The sequence below is a fragment of the Rattus norvegicus genome, chromosome 13, assembly GCF_036323735.1.
Source record: "Rattus norvegicus strain BN/NHsdMcwi chromosome 13, GRCr8, whole genome shotgun sequence".
Taxonomy (NCBI): Eukaryota; Metazoa; Chordata; class Mammalia; order Rodentia; family Muridae; genus Rattus; species Rattus norvegicus.
This window is the reverse complement of record NC_086031.1, coordinates 19175492-19196324: the sequence shown is the minus strand read 5'-3', so window position 1 is coordinate 19196324 and position 20833 is coordinate 19175492. Positions and strand designations below refer to the sequence as shown.

At 37.7% G+C, this 20833-nt stretch overlaps 1 protein-coding gene across 5 annotated transcripts in view; it reads right to left on the bottom strand.

Moving 5' to 3' along the window:
- Positions 1-20833, bottom strand: part of Cntnap5b (contactin associated protein family member 5B) — a 903457-nt gene that overhangs the window by 85387 nt on the left and 797237 nt on the right. For 3 of the 5 annotated variants that reach the window (XM_063272212.1, XM_017598777.3, NM_001047873.2), the window contains one exon: positions 12751-12975. The exons of 1 other annotated variant lie outside the window; for it this stretch is intronic. In XM_063272212.1, coding sequence (XP_063128282.1) covers positions 12751-12975 — 225 coding nt within the window. Of the gene's footprint in view, positions 1-5235; positions 9002-12750; positions 12976-20833 lie in introns of those variants that run through there. One more of the 5 variants, XM_017598779.3, reaches the window with a different exon arrangement.

Genomic DNA, 20833 nt, shown 5'->3' with positions numbered 1-20833 from the left:
AGGGATAATATGTTTTCAATAACCCATTCCCTATTCCTTCTCACTGTCTCCTTGATTTATTGCCTTTGTTCCTTTTGCCAGGACAAAACGTCCAGCTTTCAGCATGAAACGATATTCCAGACTCCACTAAATATATGTGTAGAACAGGGGAAGCCATCAAAATTAAACTTTGAGCACTGATATTGGCTGTTATTTAAGGCTGGGGAGAGATCATTTGAGGATTATTACTTTATCAAAAAATAGTTCAGCTACAAAATGAGCACTGTGTTTTTCAGTACTTTTGGTGGAGGGCTAATTTATCTGACACCTTGCAACAATTTAGACTTTCATTGCCAATTTACTGAGAAGCCTGAAAGTGTCAATATCTTATGTTCCAGGACATCCAGGCTTACTTAGTTATTGCTAGGACCGCTGGAAGTCCAGACTTTCAAAAGGGGAATTCCTTGGGTTGTTTCATTGAGTTTTATTGCACTTCTTTTATTTCAATGATTGATTTGAATGTGTAATTTGATCTCCTTCATCTTTTTAAATGTCCCTCCTGAAGGAGAAATGTAAACGCACACATACAAGTTATTACGATAAGAAGTCACATTCATTTATTTTTCTTTTTTTTCTTATAATATAGTATATTTTATGTTGTGTGTATGTGGTTGTAGATGTGTGTGCAGACACATACAAATCTCAAAGAGATACAAATGTCAGAAAATATCCTGTAATGGAGTGTTATATTTCATATCCTTAGGCAGGATCTCATCATGTATTAGTGGGTAAGCAGATCTGTAGGATTCCAGGAACTCTTCTGTGTTCCACTCTTCTTACCACACTAATTCTGTGTCCCTGCTAATTTAAGTGGTTTTATGTGTGTTTTGGGAATCTGAATTCAGGATTTCATGCTTGCACATTAAGCACTTCACAAACTTATTCATATCCCAGACCTTCATTGTTTATAGCATTTCTCCCCATGAATCTTTATTATCCATTGAGAAAATAAATATTCAGCAATGTTAATAGCAAGAGAATGATGGTAATACATTTTGATTATTGCCTGTAATGTTTAGAAGATAGTCTCTAATTTAATTTGATCCAGGACATGAAGTAAAGTTGTTCCCTTGTTGAATTTCTTTCTTTTAGTCTTAGTTATGAACTACAGGACAAAGACATAACACTGGCACATGCTTGTAAGAAGGATCTTTCACTTGAAAATATATATCCTGAGGTTAGCAGAGACTATTAAAATTTTCCTAGGAAAGTTGCTGTAATAGTAGCCAATTTCTCCCACACCCAGTCTGAGGTGCTAAGTCAGTGGCTGTGAGTTCTGTAATGAGTGTCTTAACAGTAAATGAAACTAACTGGGACTGTCCATTTGTATAATAGATTATTATCCTTGTGGCTCAGGAGAGTACTCAAAACACCCTATGTGGGAGGAGGAAGGATTGCTCTCATGCTAATGTGTATTATGTAAAATCATTCTAGCAAGGAATGGAAGTAGATAGGGAAGAAAGCTTTAAGTAAAAGCAGTGATATGTGTACAGACCCCAAAAGAAACAAAATAGGATGTCTTTAGTGACACAACTGTAGAAATGACTCAATGCAGTTACCAGATATAAATGGGTATGCGAAGGCTAAAAACCTAGAAGTCAAATGAAAGAATCTGGGAAAGGGAAGGGGGGAGATTTTGAGATTGAACCACAAATAGTATGGAATGGTGGTAAAGGAGTGCCCTCAATATATTTAAAATTTTAAAAGACCTCTTGGTCAGAATTTATAATGTACACATATACAGATTGAAAAGCTTCCTAAACATTGTGGTGACAATTCAATTCTAAAATAGAGTTATCTAGAACAAATGTGACTGGAAAGGATGTTATTTAAGAGTCAAGGGTATGGCTCAGTCAGAAAGATATTTTCATCTAGCTTGATGACTTAGGTCCAATCCCCAGAACCTGTGTAGAACAGCTGGGTCTTATAGTACCTACTGCTAATCCCAGTCCTGACTTGAGAGACACAATCTGATCTCTCAGGCTAGCTAGCCAACTAACTACCAAATCAGAAAATTTATGATTAGCAAACAAGCAGTTCATAGAAATTAAGGAAGACAGCTTCTGAGGAAGAACACCTGAGATTGTCTTCTGGTTTTCACATACATGTGTATGTACCCTCATGTATATACACATACATCACACATACACACTGACAGACACAAAGAGAGACAGTCAGACACACACTCAGAGATTTCACTTGCTGGGAATTTACCAATTAGTGTATCTGGCTGGTGAGAGCCACAGAGATTTGTCTGTCTACTTCCTTATTGATAGGATTTGCCCAGTTCTTTGGCATTTGTTGGTGACTAGTAAGTCATCCCCCTAACCCTTTCTATATGGTATGACAGCACGCTTCTTCTATGGCAGTTTTTGATAATTCTTGTGTCCTGATGTTCAGTCCTTGTGTTATTCTATCATAATAAATGCCTTCCGTTTCTATTGAGTATTTCCCTCTACTGCTTTCCCCTAGGGAACATAGCTGCCATTTCTGATGAACAGTATTAAAAAGCAGAATGCTGTATGTTTCTGTGACCAGTCACAGGAAAGACCTTAGAGGCAAACTCTGGGACATTTCATATTCCAAGAACTCAGGATGAGGGTCTGATCTCTCTGGAGATCACAGCTACTATTTCCATCTAAACCAAACCCAGACGCTTCCACACTGATGTGAACATGATGTTTGCTGTTTTAAGATGTTAATTTTGGTTAAACATCACACACATGATCAAACCTCCCAATAAATTTCCTTAAGAAGACTCAAATGGCAATGTCATATTTGGCTGATTATTTAATGAAATCTATAACTTTATATTGAAAAACACTTTAACTCAGAATTGTGGAGACAGTTCTTCAACCATCTCCAAAGCACAAGTTTCCTTTGAGAAGTTCAGTCCTAGTTTGACTCCTAATTATTGATTCTAGGCTCTGAACTTTTCCTGGATGTGTTGTGTTATACTTCTATCTGTGAGCTGTATTAGAAAACCTTTCATTTTCTTTTCTATTTTTAATTTCACAAAATATTTTCAGTCATATGTTTTAAAATACCTTCTTTCATATCTGATCTCATTAACATTGCTTAAGATATTAGATGTTGGAGATTGGTTCTAATGCTTTGATTCAATCAGGAATCTGCATACTCAAATGATAAATGTCCTTGTCCCCAATTGGTTTTTGATTGAGCAATATAGATACCAATAGCTAATACCAGAGCAGAGGGAAGGGCACAGTTGGGTGGGCAAGGACTCAGAGAGGAATGGGAGACATTCATGGAGGGAAGGATAGGATGCCATAGCAGCAGGAGATAAATCCAACCAGCCATGTGAGGTTTCAGGAAAGTGGTCAAGATTGGGCTTGGGATAGTAGGGTAGGTTTACGAGTACCCAACCATTGAGGTAGCCAAGGAATTTGAATATGAGCTAATGTATGTGTGTCTTTCATTCAAAGATATCTCCTAGATAGGTACGCTCATGAGATCTGCTGGGAGCCAAAGTGATGTAGTCAAATTCACCACAACAATTAGAAAACCCATTTTGAACTTACATTATCTTTTTTGTTCCTGTATTATCTCCTCATACACCCTGCCTTTCCACCTTGTCATTTCTGTTTCAGGTTCTAATTTTAGCTTCATAAACTTCAAAGTATCTTCTACCAAACTGCTAAGACTTCTTTCTTAAATTCTCTGATTTTCTTTTCAAAGAAATGTCATTTTATCTCATGGATTTATATGGTTTCCTATTTCTATAAAGATGTTGGGTGTTGGATGTAGATGTTAATGTAGGTATTGAACATTTTTATATGTGTATATACACATATACTTGCATAAAGGGATGGTTGAAGTAAATGTCTTCCTCCATTTCCATCTACCTTATCTGTTTCTAGATACGCCCTCTCTATTCCTAGTATCCATCAAATGGCTAAACTAGTTGGTCATTTATCTCTTGAAATTCACTTATCTCTAATTCCCAGCACTGTGGTTACAGTCATATTACATGGGCAAGTACAGAGTTCTGTTCCTTCTACTTACGCAAGAACTTTACTGAGTCATCTCTCTACTCCCTCTGAAGATAATCCCGTTGGTTTTCTGAAAGCTACTTTATTCCTATGTTTATGAATACCTTGATTATTTATCTTTGAAATTTTATAGACACAGAAAATTTTGATTCATGTTTATACAGATGAATGAAGTACTACAAATCATATGGAAATTTCAAAATGTAGACTGAGCTTATTCATGATACCATTGGTTGGCAATTAGATGATAGACGGATTTTCAATGGGGATATTTCTAAAGACCTAGACATCATGTATATTTTTTATACTGTTGCATCTCCTTCTGTAAAACAATTTTCTCTTTTCCTGTATTGAAGAAGGAAAGTTCGTAAAATCAGGATCGGTTTCCAGAATTCATTGTGCATAGTGTACTTCATGTCTGTTTAGTACTGCATCTATACTGATACTTCACCTGTGAAAAATCTGTTCAGTTTCTATATTCCAAATGTTAAGTATAAGTTAAAAGTGAGAAAGAACCTGCTGTATAAATTCCTGAACTTCCTATCTTTTTGCCTGACTGAGATTCAACATTTTCCTACATAAACACAACCTGATTTTCCTCATTCAATGTTCAAGATCAGTATCTAGAGTTAGCAGAGCAACCCCATTATAAGCAGCTGTAGTAAGGCAGGTAAGTCTCAGATATGCTGGAATTAAGCTATGTGCAACCCTTGCCACAATGTATGTAGTGGAAGCTTGGCTTATACTTGCATAGAGCTGAGTGCACACACCTTATGAAATAATGGAGCTCTCAGAAATTCTTCAGTGTTTGCCCTTGTGAAGCCAAACACATTCTGAAGCATATCCCAGAGATAAGGTGAGTTCACAGAATCAAACTATGCAGGATTTAGACACATGCATATCAAGGCAAGGTAATTTCAGGGAAATTCCTTATTTATTATTTTATACCTAAGCATCATGGGTATGTATATGACTAAAAATTATATGGATAATGAAGAAGAATATGTGCAATGAATAGAGGCTTACATAAACCAAGTCTATCAATAAAAATAGAAAATAACTCATATGCCCTCGCAAACATTTTTTCTCCTCCTCCTTCTTCTCCTCCTCCTTCTCTTTCTCCTCCTCCTTCCCCCTCCTCCTCCTCCTCCTCCTCTTTTTCCTCCTCAGCCTATAAAAAGAAGCCTTAGGCAGTAACAAGGGCTTATTGAATGTATCTCATCCAATCCCACTGTTCTCTCATATGATAACAGGTTTTAATTTCACTTTGTTTTTATTACATTCCTTTAAATAATTCCTACTTTGCTACTTGTATGCATGACTTCAAAATTTTGAATAATATGCCAATAATCTCTAAACATCCCATCAGAGACCACCAACAACAGTTGAATATATTCCCCGGAGCTCACTTTCAGAAGGGAAGCCACCCTCATCCTCCATCTGTTCTCCGGTATTAAAATTCCAACAGTGTGCTGACATTTCTGGCCCATTAATTTGTGTTTTGGTATCTTTCTTTGTCTTTTGAAATTTTAGTGTTTTAAGTTCTTTCTAAAATTTCTTTATGAAGTTTTAGAAGTAAGAAATGGAAGAGTTGATATATTTATACATCTATCCATGTTTAGATATGGCCCCGTATTTTTATATGTGGTTTGTCTGAACCACAACAATATGGTTAAGGCTTCTTACGAATTTTAAAATCACTTGTTCAAAGAAGATTCACCCATATTTTATTCTACTCTAACATCTGAGCTTGACCAGAACTGTTCAAATGTACTGGCTCCTCTCACAGCTATGGATAGTTTTATAAGCTCTACAACATGTATGACAAAAAATCGACATCAATGACAAAGTTATCTTCCCTCTAGATTACTGTGCTCAACTGTGTGTGACAGTAAAATTACCAAATATAAGAAGTTGTGTGAAAGTGTTTCTTATTTATGCTAACAACCCATTTCTGAAATATTGAACTATTTATTTTACCGTCTTTCATTCTCACCTATAATTTCAAACTGAGCCCTCTTTTAAAAAGAAATGGTTCCTAAGTGAGGCAATGAGGAAAGCATACAAAAAAATAGCTAGAGACCTGGTTAGACTTTCTCTAATCACACCATTCTTCTAATATTACTACATATGGCAACAAATCCTGAGAAATTACCTGCCTGGTTCATTTACACCCACCCCCAACTCTGAGAAGTTCATAAAGCAATCAATGAGCAGTTTTAGACCCCACCTGAATACCTCTGCATGCATATCCTGTTTTGACCAATAGGCTAAGCTTCCTTAACTTAAGGGAGATTAAACTTAGATTCTCTTCAATCATACTCAAAGACTTGGTCTATACTGGTTTGGAGCTTTTGTGTGATAAGTCAAAATTCTGTTGTCAAGTAAACTTGAAGGGAAAACCTGGAATTTTCTATCTAATGCTTATATATAACCAAGCAAGCATATTATTAAAATTAGATTCATGATGGGAAGTGACAAGCAGTGTAGAAAAAAAGGATTATATAATTTAACATAGAAGCATCAAATTCAAAATAGAACCCCCAAATTATGCCACTTAGGAACTACCCTATCCTTTTGTTAAACCTTACAAAAAAGAAACTCCAGAGAGAAAACAGTGATGCTTGAGGAGCTTCATTTACATGGTCCTCTGTTACATTTGACTTTCTTTTTACTTTGTATCACTGCTTTATTTTCTAGTCTCCCTTAATATTTGGCAATCTTTTTTGTGTTCATCTTATACTCTTGAGTATAAGGCCTGGAAACACTCAAACACAGATGACCAAGAATAGTATCACCAGGGATAAGGTTGGGTACAGGAAACAAACACACTGTTCTTCCAGAAAGCAACTCCATGAATCCTCAAACAAAAGTAGAAAATGATCTGTCACAGGAGATGAGCACAGCATATTTACAGATGGTAGAAAAGAGAACACAAACATCTACATGCCAAAGTATTGAGGATCTAAAGAAATTACAATTAAAATTAATTACCATTCAAGGCATACGTACTGAAGAAGAAGGAGGAGGAGGAGGAGGAAGAGGTGGAGGTGGAGGAGGAGTTGGTGGACAGAAGTCCAAGTTAGGACCTTCTGTTCTATCTTATGATGTGTTTATGGGTCAAGTGTTCCAAGGAGCATAACAGCATGCCTTTTATCTGATAAAGACTTTTCTTCAAACAGAAAAGTTTGAAGAAAATCCTTACACCTCTATTTAGAAGTCTAGTCCAAAAGTTAAGCATGCAATCCCCCAATCTCTCCACTTCTGAAATTAGAAAAAGATTCAGGTGTTTCACCACAAAGCCAGTTCTTTGGTACATTCATCTGAGTTCTCCAAACCCATCATGAACAAGATTTCAAGAACCTGCTGTGAGACCTTCACCAACACAATTATCCCTAATCAATATATGAGACAACAGGTAACTGAAGCATACCACCCCCTTTCAAACCACTGAGCTTCACAAGGAAATATAATAATTAGACTCTTACAGCATTGGTAAGAAAACAACTTTGCTTGAAAAACACAATAGCACAATTTCTTTAAACTGGGAAAGTGCAAAGAGAGAAGACCCAGAGGCTTTTAGAAAACACAGCCCTAGAATCCACAGACATCAATTCACCTCTGCACGTTCTTCAGAGGGAATACTCTGAGGATCACTAAAACTAAGTTCAGCCACTGCTGTCCATGCCCAAGTTCATTCAGAAGACTTTGTTCATTCACATGCCAGGAAAGACGCTTACCCTCTTCCTAGAGCAAACCCACCGCAATTTTGTAACACTATTTTCTTCCAGAGAGGTAGAAATTTAGGGAAGATGTTGCTCTTTAAATGACTGGACACAGACCTTAGATTGTTCTCATTTTAGTTAAGGCCATCTGGAGAAACTTATAAGGAGATGTCTAAAATTTACTAACTCTAACAATGAATTGCAGAATTCACTTCTGCCAGATGCTTGAACATATGATTCTGACCTGGGACCTTTAGCTGTAAGAAGTTTATTATCTACTAGTATACATGCCTATCTCCAAAGCACTTTCTTTTCTTTGAGGTAAGCACTTTCTGTAATGATAAACCTTTCTTCTGTAAAAAAGTTTATTCAGAAGTGTACCCTTTTGGAACATTTGTACACTTTGTCATGGGCCATCTTTAACACAATCAATAGCTATAACTTGCCCATCTTTGTATGTGAGTTAACATCTTCATGACTGACAAATCAAAATTTTTGGATATACTAACTTAATAGGTTATGACCTCTCACCAACCAAAAGATTGGATGCCCTCAGTTAATATATCTCCTTTAATCATCATACATAATATATCCCAAAAATGTATTTACAAGTGCCATAATTCATTATTTTCTTGAATCATGTTACCATTTTAAAAAAACTTCATCAAATATTACCTTATGGAACATAAAATTTGAGTTAACTCAAATCTTTGTTCTCTGAATACTCTGAGTACTGTAGCCTTGGTCACTCATTACTGGCTCTAGAATAAAATATCTCCTCTTTCCTTTGAGGTGATTTTGGTGTTTTTATGAGGACACATCACTCTTTTTATCTTTTATCTCTGTATGAATCATATTTCTGTGGGAAGCTTGTGTTTACATATGGTTCTGACTGCAAAATCAATTCTTAACAGCATGCATAGTCCTATCTTTGTCTATGATATACTAAATAATTCCTGTGACTTAGAAATAGCTTCAAGAATATTTATAATAGCAATATTGAAGAAAATCTTTATATTATGGAGATGGGAGAATTATTATTCAGTAAAATATGAATTGTGTTGATATCTCAGTTGATAGAGCACTTACTTTGCAAGCATAAGCGCCTGAGTTTGATGCCAGGTGTGTTGGTATGTTCCTATAACCTCAGCGTCCAGGAGGAGGTAGAGACAGGCAGAATCTTGGATCTCCCAGGCCAACCAGACTATCTTAATTGTTGATCTCCTAGCCAATGAGAGACAATCTGTCAAATAAATGGATGGCATTCCTGAGAATGACACTGTAGGTTGTGTTTTAGCCTCTACATATGTACACACACTCACACACACACACACACACACACACACTTATAGGCAGGCATATAGATCTAAATTGGAATGTAGAGATCAAGGGTATAAAGAAAGATACAGAAAGACAGGCATATACACAGATACAAAGACAGACAGACAGACAGACAGACAGACACAGCACTTACATCTCAGAAACAATTGTTTTTTCTATTGAAGCACCAGGGCCTGTTTTCATTTGAAGTGACAGCAGAAGCTTAGGCTGAGCAAGTCCAAGTCCATAACTGCACACATCATTACCAACAAGAAGGTCAGTGACTAACCTTAGTCTTGCTAACCCAATTGCTGCCAGGCAACTGCTGACAGACATGCCTTTGAATTACAAGCATCTTCTTGCCTCTGGCCTGATTAACTATGTAAAGTAAACTTACAAGATGAGAACTTCTCTGAATGTTTACAATTTATCATTCTAATCCTACATCCTGGCTTCTTCTTATCCTGAAGGGTTGGAAGTGGGTTTTGCATCCCTGTGAGAGAACAAATGGGACTCCTTTTAAGCCGGGATCTTATCACCACTACCAGACTGCTAAAGTTGTCTTAAAATCAGAACAAGGTATGTTTTAAAAACAGCTGTTAGTTTTGCGGGAATCTGTGTGAGTAGATCCTGATTACAGGAGATTTCCAGGTAAACATCTCCTCTCATTACACTTCCATTATTTTTTTTTACATTTTTCTTTTATTGGATTTTTTATCTACATTTTATATTTTATTTACATCTTTATCTTTCTTCAACCTTTGAGAATATGTAACTTCAAAAAGAGGAACTGATCCTATTTTCTTAATATAGAGTCTCTTGTATTAAAACCCATTCTGGTCTGGGTTTTCAATCAAAGTCTTCTTCCTAGCTAGATGGCTTGAGAAATCTATTCACTCCAACTCTGTGTCAGTTGCTTTTTGCACATTTAGTTAGTTTCTCAATCTGTCTCTTTTCATGCAGTTGGCGACAGCAGCAACTCTTGCTTGTCTCCCCAGTGTTTTGTATTTATCATACCAGTAACTACTATGAGTATTTACAAAACAGTAAGAATAGTCCCTCAGTTGTGTCTTTGAGGGATAAGAAGATGGCAGAAGTACCACAGATATGAAATAAAGCATTTTCTGGACTATCAGATGCCCCACAGCATGGGAGAACTTAGAGAGGAATTGTGGTGAGAAGGCAGGAGTAAGTGGCAGGGAATCAACATTACCATATAAAAAGAATCAGTTGACAAAGAAACATCTCCTCTGAAGGTTACATCTAATCAAACATAAGTACAAAATAAGTCCCTGGGAAAAGGAAAGTAATTTTGGGAATGATCTAGAAAGGGATCTGCCACTGTGAGCCAAAGGATTTTAGCCTGAGCCTGGCCTGGCCCACTAGCTTACTGCCATGTTCAGGACTGGCTTTCTCCTTAATAAGCTGTCTGTTTCTACCACTATCCATGTGCTCTGGTTCAATGCTTTGCTCCAGTACACAAGAACCTGGAAATTTCAGTTTCTTCTAGGATTAGAGACACATCTTTAACAGAAAACCTTTTTATATTAGAATGTTCTTCTGTGAGTCAGCCTGTGAACCTAATCTGCACACCTGAGTTTTCACAGTAATCCTGTAATCTGAGCCCTAAAACAACAACAGGACCTTTGCACTTTCTAGTTTCATGAATTCAGTAAGAGTTTCTAAATGCAAATATCTATAAGATCAGGTACAACATCTAAATAAAGGAAGCGTAAGAATATCTTGAAAGGAAAACTCAAGTAAATATTACAGGGAAGATTTCAGGAATGATTCCCTACTAAAGAATGGTCAATTCTTTAAAAGAATTATGTGTTTCAAAGGTTGAAGGATTATCACTTTACATTTAGTTATTGTGATTAAGAAAACAGCCAAGTGTGAAGGTGAACATGTTTAGTCCCAGCACTCAGAGGCAGCATACATGAGTACCAGTGAGACTCTCCAAGAAGAAAAACAAAACCTGACTATGATACTGGGCTCAGTGAGGGAGGTTGAGGTTCCTTTCTATTATTCATTGTAATTGTATGAACTTTGATGTCCTCATGCCTCAATTCCTACAACTGTACAAACCTGCCCTAGTAAGTACATTCATACTAGTGAGTAACCAGAGTTCTTAGGTGAGTTAAGCACAGTATAAGTATTGGTTCATTAAAGTGATTAGATGCTGTGATTCCTATTCTTCATTTCATGTATTCTTGGCAGTCATATTGTCAGAGGTACACTTTGACTCATATTGGTATATGAAGGCCAACCCTAAAGACACTTCCAAAAGAATCCTCTCTATAACTATTTTTATATTGTCCAAACACAGCAAGAGAAGGTGATGCAGGATAGAAGAAAGATTACTGGGCTGAGGGTTGATAGACATTCCTGGTTGTTCCATGGACTAGCTATTTGTGCTCTATGTACCTTCTCAAACTGTCTATGCCAAAGGTTCTAAAGATAACTTCATACACTAGAAAGGCTTGATATGGCAAAGCTGAGGTCCTGATATATTGGTACCTTTGGCCATAATATTTTAAGTAGTAATAAGTTGGTGAGTAAATGGCCCATGGGTTTGAAAATCAATCAGTTCCTCTTTGTCTTTTTCCTCTACTTCTTCATCTTTTACCTCCTCCTCAGCTTCCTCTTCCATTTTCTCCTTTCCTTCATTTTTCTCTTCCTTTTCCTATCTGCCTGTACTTTCTGTTTCATCCCTCTATTTTGTTCTTAGAATAAATGTCATCAATATTTCTCATATGATATAATTTCTGTCCTTTCTGCAACCATCTTATATGTACTAGGTCTACATTCTTTCTAAAGTTTGATTCAAAAATATTTCTTGAATACACATAGTCAGTAATGTTACCATGACAGTCGATACCTTGACAACTGAGAAGCAAGACCATCTTTGCAAATTAAAGTTTATTGAGAATGTCATCAGCATAGAAGCACAGATAACAATGAATTGTAGCCTTCAAAAGTCTCCTGAGTTCATCTATTTATGTGAAGTCATGGGACAATGGGCTGCAAGAATGTGGGATCTTTATAAATAATTTTAATATTTGCAAGAAAGAAATGAAATAAACAAATTATACTTGTGAAACAGTAGTACTTTTTGATTACGCAAAATACTCCAGGTCTTACCATTTCTGAGTCTCAAATATGACAGTTAACTAGTCAATCATTTTAAAAAGAATTGCTGTCTCTAAGTGAAAAGCTCGATTCTCAAAAGTGAGGTCTAGTGCAACAGAGTTATGGCTCTCATATATTTCTGTCAAAGACCTGGAAATGCTTATCTATAAATACAGCTTATATTTATGCTTTATTAGGCCCCAGTGATGAGCATGGTAGCAAAAATGGCAGAATACATGTGGCAAATGTCCTGAAATTGAGATCTTATACTTAATGGACTTCAGCATGGAAAAATTAATAAGTAATTACTGCAAAGCAAACAAGAAAAATTAAAGTCAATGAGTTTTGACTTCAGTGGCCAATTTACACTGGCCGAGAATACCAATTATGACTTATAAAGATGAAGTAGAAGGAATGTTAGTCTGAGGTTGTCCAGCTATGAGTCTCTGGAGGGTACTATAGAGCATGAACTATCCCTTCAGGCAAAGCTGGCCTTGTAGCTTCATTCCACCAACACTCACCATTCCTGGAGAGCAGAAGAGCCAGAAAACTCGGAGTAGAGAAATTGAGGTAGAGCAAGAGGGTTGGAGCTTGTGCTGTCACAAAACTCAGCAAAATGGTTTCCTTAGACAGAACTGTATCTGTGTAGATTGCTGAAGATGAGGTGCTTGTGTTCTTGGACACCGGGTATGGTTCTTGAAACATGTATGTAATGGAGGTGGTAGAATCAAAAAGAGCTGAAATCTCTGTAAAAGAGAATATAAGAGAGCATACTTTCAAACACTTAGGGAATTACGATGTAATGTCTCTTCATTGATTCTGCTGCATCTAGCACTGGGTAAGGGGTGTTTAAAAAAATAATCACACAATCTGCTTCTTAATAATTTTGAAGATGGCCAAATCCATTCTTATGTGCTTGCGCACATGTTCAGATAATGATTCATGTTAACATTGGAGACTACAGGTAGGACGTCTTCCCTTATCACTCTCCAATTTTTATTTTTAGACCAGGAGCTTTTGCACTGGTTAGAGTGTTTTGTGAGCTCAGGACCCTTACTATCTCACTTGCTCCAGTGTCATTTAGTTTTCTAAGTTGTTGCTGAGGATCCACATTCAGATTCTCATGCTTGTCTGACAAGAACTTTGCTGACAGAATTATTTCCTAAGCCCTTTTTAGCCATTCTTTGCAATTATTCATATGGCTGGGAAGATTAATCATAACACCAAACCCTATTTCTGTATTATCATCTGATTCTGTGGGAACTAGCAATGTTTGCAGTTTTTGAATTTCTGTGTTAAAATATAACATGATGTAAGGGTTGGGAAATGGATGAGTCGGTCAAATTTTTAATTAAGTATATGGATTCTGAGCTTTTTACCAGTTCTAAGTCAGCTGCTAGGGTCTCAAATGAAATATTCCACTATAGGATCCACTCTCATAACCATAAATTCAAGAATTTGTTTTCTTTGATTGTTTTTTAAATATAGACTTAATACTCGAGAGCAAAATTTTGGGGGGCTCTGACTCCATCTTGAAAACTTGACTTATGTTTAAACTCAAGTAAACTAAAATATGTCTATAACTAAGTCCAGCTTCCAGGCTACCCCCAAACAAGACCTACATCTCCAGGTTATTCCCCCAACAAATTCAACATTTTGCTCCAGTTTTCAAATTATTCCCCAACAAATCTGCACCTCCAGATGATAAGCCTGCCCATGCATAATGACCACCAATGAGGAAGAATGCAGAAGCTAAGTTTATGGTTTGGCTCCCAGCACCAGCCAATTATGATAAAAGACACAGTAACACCCCAATTACATGCTTGACAAGCTAGAAACACTCACCACTCATTCACTTTTCCCTATAAAATCATGTCCTAGTGTGTTTTCAAAGCTTTTTTCCACCAAACTCTTTGGTGGATTGGCAATGAGTTAGGCCAAATCTTGAGCTTGTAAATAAAGACTGTGGTATGATTGTATTGGATCAGATACTGATTGGTCTTTCAGGGTTCACAAACACATTCTTGACAGAACATTTTGATGTGTTGGACAGATATTTCCTCATGGCTTTCAGGACTACTGATCTGGGTGGTCTTGATGCTGCTGTATCCAGTCTAGGTCTCTCTCTCTCTCTCTCTCTCTCTCTCTCTCTCTCTCTCTCTCTCTCTCTCTCTCTGTGTGTGTGTGTGTGTGTGTGTGTGTGTGTGTGTGTGTGTGTGTGTGTGTGTATGTGTGTGTGTGTCCATGTTAAGAAATTCCTGCTGTCTGTCTACAGGTGAATTCTATCCATGTAGTGGTTTGTTGTATGGCACCCCAGTCTCATGCAGAGGTTAGTGTGTAGCATTGAGGTCTCTGTTCTTAAACTCTGAATGGTGTCACATCTGTAAATTTGGTTCTGAGAAGAGGCCTTGTGTCTGTATCCATGGCTGGAATGTGGGTAAGATAGACCTAGCAGGGGACCATGGGAACATGGGGCCAGGAGACATTCTTAGCATTGATCTGTGGTGGACATGGGCTTTGACTCATCCAGATTGGAAGTTTAACATCACTTAAGGTAAAAGGAGGCTCTTGGTTTACCTTCAAACACTGCTATAAGGTTTCAAAGAGGCTGAAAGACAGCCTACAAATCTCGCCAAAGTGTATGATATTAGGCAGGGAGAGAGGTTAAGAGAAAAGACTCTGGGACTTAGTGGTCATAATAGTAACAGAATTGAAGCAGATTAAAGAACAGAGGCAACACAGTTGCAACCTGGATAAGATCCAGAAGATCATAGGCCATGGCTAAACCAGATGGCTTCTGACGAAAGAGGTAAGGGGAGCCTTAAGGATCGAGAATGTGTCCACTTAAGAAAGAACCAATGTGCTTATTGTACAGAGGGCCACTGGACTAGGGAATGCCCCATAAGAAGAAGCCTATCCAAAGCTAGACCTTGGAAGATAAAGAATAAGGGGAACAAGGTTCAGTTCCCCTCCCCAAGCCTAGGGTAACCCTAAATGTGGAGGAGAAACCTACCACCTTCATTTTTGATAAATAATAGACCTGAACATTCTGTTGTGCTGAATCCTGAAGACGGTCTCTTCAACAGTTTATAAATGGTAGCAAAAGGAACAACAATAACAAAAAATGTCCAGAGAGACTTAGGACATCTAGGAGGCACTAAGAAATTTGCATTATCAAATCAATGGTTCTTAAAGGCCCTATTCTGCCAAATACATGTATCCTCCCTAGATCCAGGGGATAAATACTGAGAGTCTGGCCCTCTCACTGGTAAGTGGCCTACCTGTCAGAGAAATTAGACCCAATTGGGTAAAGCTAGTCCTCCTGTTTACACTTCATTCCAGTAATGCTGCCTGGTTAAGGATGATGACAGAATGACTTATTACCAGTCTCTGCTCTTAAATCCACCAGGATAACTTTTCACTTCCCAGCTGCCCAGCTCTCCTACAGCCTGACCCAGATCACAATGTGGATGACTGCTCAGATATTTTGGCATACATTCAGGAGGCCAGATCATATATTTAGGATATGCCTTTTGCAGAGGTAACATGGTTCTCCAGTGGCAACAGTCTCATTCAGTGTAGACAGAGGTATGATGGGCAATGATGGTCTCAAACAATGAGATCATATGGGCAGAGCCTTTACTGTCCAGAATGTGTACCCAGAAAGCTAAACTGGTAACTCACCAAGACATAGGAGCTGAGAAATAAACAAGAGAAACAGATAGCTGGTGTGCCTTTGATACTGCTCATGTCCATGAGGTTATATGGAGAGAGGCCTTCTGAGAGCAGACTGAAAGACTATTGAAAACAAAGATGACACCCTTCACAATTTTCACATATAACATAAATACCTCAATGCAACTCTAACCAAGCAGGAGAAAGATCTGTATGACAAGAACTTCAAATGTCTGAAGAAAGAAATTGAAGAAGATCTCAGAAGATGGAAAGGTCTTCCATGCTCATGGTTTAGCAGGGGAAATAAAGTAAAAATGGCAATGCTACCAAAAGTAATCTATAAATTCAATGACATTTCCATCAAAATCCCTACTCAATTCTTTATAGAGAAATACAGAACAATTTACAAATACATTTGCAATAAGAAAAAACCCAGGATAGCAAAAACTATACTCAAACATAAAAGAAGTTTTGGGGGAATCACCATTCCCAACCTCAAGAAATATTACAGAACAATAGTTATAAAAACTGTATGCTATTGGTACAGAGACAGGCAGGAAGATCAGTGGAATACAATTGAAGATTCAGAAATGAATCCACACACCTATGGTCGCTTTATCATTTACAAAAGAGCTAAAACAATCCAGTGGAAAAAAGATAGCATTTTCAACAAGTGGTGTTGGTTGAACTGGAGGTCAGCATGTAGAAGAATGCAAATCAATCCACTCTTATCACCATGTACAAAGCTTAAGTCCAAGAAGATCAAGACCTGCCACATAAAACCAGATACACTCTAATAGAAAAAAAAGTGGGGAAGAGCCTCTAACACTTGGGCACTAGGGGACATTTCCTGAACAAAACACCAGTGGCTTATGCTCTAAAATCAAGAATCCAAAAATGAGACCTCATAAAATTGCAAAGCTTCTGTAAGACAAAGGACACTGTGGTTAGGACAAAACAGCAAACAACAGATTGGAAAAAAAGATCTTTACCAATTCTACATCCAATAGAGGACTAATATCCAAAATATGCAAAGAACTCAAGAAGTTAGATGCTAGAGAGCCAAATAGCCCTATTTAAAATTGGAGTATAGAGCTGGACAAAGAATTCTCAGCTGAAGAATACCAAATGTCTGACAAGTACCTAAAGAAATGTTCAACATTCTTAGTTATCAGGGAGATGCAAAAAAAACAACCCTGAGATTCCACCACATGCCAGTCAGAATGGCTAAGATCAAAAACTCAGGTGTCAAGAGATGTTGTAGAAAGTGTGGAGAAGGATGAACACTCCTCTTCTGTTGGTGCGATTGCTAACTGATACAACCTCTCTGGAAATCAGTCTGCATGTTGCTCAGAAAATTAGACATTCCAGTACCTGAGGACTCAGCTATACCTCTTCTAGGCATATACCCAAATGATTCTCTAACATACAACAAAGACACATGCTCCAATATGTTCATAGTTATATATAATTGGCAGAAGCTGGAAAGGTCCCAGATGCACTTCAGCAGAAGAATGGATACAGAACATGTGGTTTATCTACACAATGAAATACTACTCAGCAATGAAAAACAATGACTTCATGAAATTCATAGGCAAATTGAGGGAAATAGAATATATCATCCTAAGTGAGATAGCCCAATCACAAGAAAACAAACAAACAAACAAAAAACCCCAAACAAAAAAGTAAACAAACAAAAACAACATACACATTGTAAGCACACACTGGTAAGTGGACATTAGTCCAAAAGTTCAAATATCCAAGATACAATCCACAGACCACATGAATCACAAGAAGAAGGAAAACCAGTCTGGATGCTTCCATCCTTCTTTTTTTTTTCTTTATTAACTTGAGTATTTCTTATTTACACTTTGATTGTTATTCCCTTTCCCAGTTTCGAGGCCAACATCCCCCTAATCCCTCCCCATCCCGTTCTATATGGGTGTTCCTCTCCAGATCCTCACCCCATAACCGCACTCCCTGCAAAAATCATGTTCACTGAGGGTTCAGTCTTGGAAGGATCAAGGGCTTCCCCTTCCACTGATGCTCTTACTAGGCTATTAATTGCTACCTATGAGGTAGGAGCCCAGGGTAAGTCCATGTATAGTCATTGGGTAGTGGCTTAGTCCTTGGAAGCTCTGGTTGGTTGGCATTGTTGTTCATATGGGGTCTCGAGCCCCTTCAAGCTCTTCCAGTCCTTTCTCTTATTCCTTCAACAGGGTCCCATTCTCAGTTCAGTGATTTGCTGCTGGCATTCGCCTATGTATTTGCTATATTGTGGCTGTGTCTCTTAGGAGACATCTACATCTAGTTCCTGTCGGTCTGCACTTCTTTCCTTCATACATCTTGTCTAATTGGGTGGCTGTATATGTATGGGCCACATGTGAGGCAGACTCTGAATGGGTGTTCCTTCTGCCTCTGTTCAAACTTTGCCTCCCTGTCCCCTGCCAAGGGTCTTCTTGTTCCCCTTTTAAAGAAGGAGTGAAGCATTCGCATTTTGATCATCCTTCTTGAGATTAATGTGTTCTCTGCATTTAGAGCAATTCAAGCAATTGGGCTAATAGCCACTTATCAATGAGTGCATACCATGCATGTTTTTCTGTGATTGGGTTTCCTCACTCAGGATGATATTTTCCAGTTCCCTCCATTTGCCTATGAATTTCATAAAGTCATTGTTTTTGATAGCTGAGTAATATTCCATTGTGTGGATGTACCACGATTTCTGTATCCATACGTCTGTTGAAGGGCATCTGGGTTCTTTCCAGCTTCTGGCTCTTATAAATAAGGCTGCTATGAACATAGTGGAGCATGAGTCTTTGGTATATGTTGGGGCATCTTTTGGGTATATGCCCAAGAGAGGTATAGCTGGGTCCTCAAGTAGTTCAATGTCCCATTTTCTGAGGAACCTCCAGCCTAATTTCCAGAATGGTTGAACAAGTCTGCAATCCCATCAACAATGGAGGAGTACACCTCTTTCTCCACATCCTCGCTAGCCTTTGCTGTCACCTGAGTTTTTGATCTTAGCCATTCTCACTGGTATGAGGTGAAATCTCAGGGTTGTTTTGATTTGCATTTTCCTTATGACTAAAGATGTTGAACATTCCCTTATGTGTTTCTGGTCCGTTCAGTATTCCTCAGCTGTGAATTCTTTTTTTTTTTTTTTTTTTTTTTTTTTTGGTTCTTTTTTTTTTTTCGGAGCTGGGGACCGAACCCAGGGCCTTGCGCTTCCTAGGCAAGCGCTCTACCACTGAGCTAAATCCCCAACCCCCCTTATGAATTCTTTGTTTAGCTCTGAACTCCATTTTTTAATAGGGTTATTTGTCTCCATATGGTCTAACTTCTTGTGTTCTTTGTACATTTTGGATATATGACCTCTATCTGTTGTAGGATTGGTAAAGATCTTTTTCCGATCTGTTGGTTGCCGTTTTGTCCTAACCATAGTATCCTTTGCCTTACAGAAGCTTTGCACTTTTATGAGATCCCATTTGTCGTTTCTTGATCTTAGAGCATAAGCCATTGGTGTTTTCTTCAGGAAATTTTTTCCAGTGTCAATGTGTTCGCTTTTTCTTCTATTAGGTTCAGTGCGTGTGGTTTGATGTTGAGTTCCTTAATCCACTTGGACTTAAGCTTTTTACAGGGTGGTAAGCATGGATCGATCTGCATTCTTCTATATGTTGACCTCCAGTTGAACAAGCACCATTTGCTAAAAATGCTATCTTTTTTCCATTGGTTGGTTTTGGCTCCTTTGTCAAAAATCAAGTGACCATAGGTGTGTGGGTTCATTTCTGGGTCTTCAATTCTGTTGCATTGGTCTATCTGTCTGTCTCTGTACCAATACCATGCAGTTTTTCTCACTATTGCTCTGTAATATTGCTTGAGTTCAGGGATAGTGCTTCTCCCAGAAGTGCTTTTATTGTTGAGGAGTTTTAGCAATCCTGGGTTTTTTGTTTTCCAGTTGAATTTGCAATTTGTTCTGTCTAACTCTTTGAAGAATTTGATTGGTATTTTGATGGGGATTGCATTGAATCTGTAGATTTCTTTTGGTAAAATGGCCATTTTTACTATATTAATCCTGCCAATCCATGAGCATGGGAGATGTTTCCATCTTCTGAGGTCCTCTTCAATTTCTTACTTCAGAGGCTTGAACTTCTTATTGTACAGATACTTTGCATGCTTGGTTAAAGTCACACCGAAGTGTTTTATATTATTTGTGCTATTATTAAGGGTGTCATTTCACTAATTTCTTTCTTGGCTTGTTTATCTTTTGTGTAGAGGAGGGCTACTGATTTATTTGAGTTATTTTTATACCCAGCCACTTTGCTGAAGGTGTTTATCAACTTTAGTAGTTCGCTGGTGGAACTTTTGTGATCACTTAAATATACTATCATATCATGTACAAATAGTGATATTTTTGACTTTTCTTTTCCAATCTGTATTCCCTTGATCTCCTTTTGTTCTCTGATTGCTCTGGCTCAAACTACACTAACTGTATTGAATAAGTAGGGAGAGAGTGGGCAGCCTTGTCTAGTCCCTCATTTTAGTGGCATTGCTTCAAGTTTCTGTCCATTTAGTTTATTGTTAGTGACTGTTTTCCTGTATATGGCTTTTACTATGTTGAGGTATGGGCCTTGAATTCCTATTCTTTCCAGGACTTTTATCATGAAGGGGTGTTGAGTTTTGACAAATGCTTAATGCTTTCACAGCATCTAATGAAATGATCATATGTTTTTGTTCTTACAGTTTGTTTATATGATGGATCACATTGATGGTTTTCAGTACATTAAACCATCCCTGCATGCCTAGGATGAAGCCTACTTGATCATGGTGGATGATTGTTTTTATGTGCCCTTGGATTTGGTTTGCCAGAATTTTGTGTAGTATTTTTACGTCATTATTCATAAGGGAAATTGGTCTGAAATTCTCTCTCTT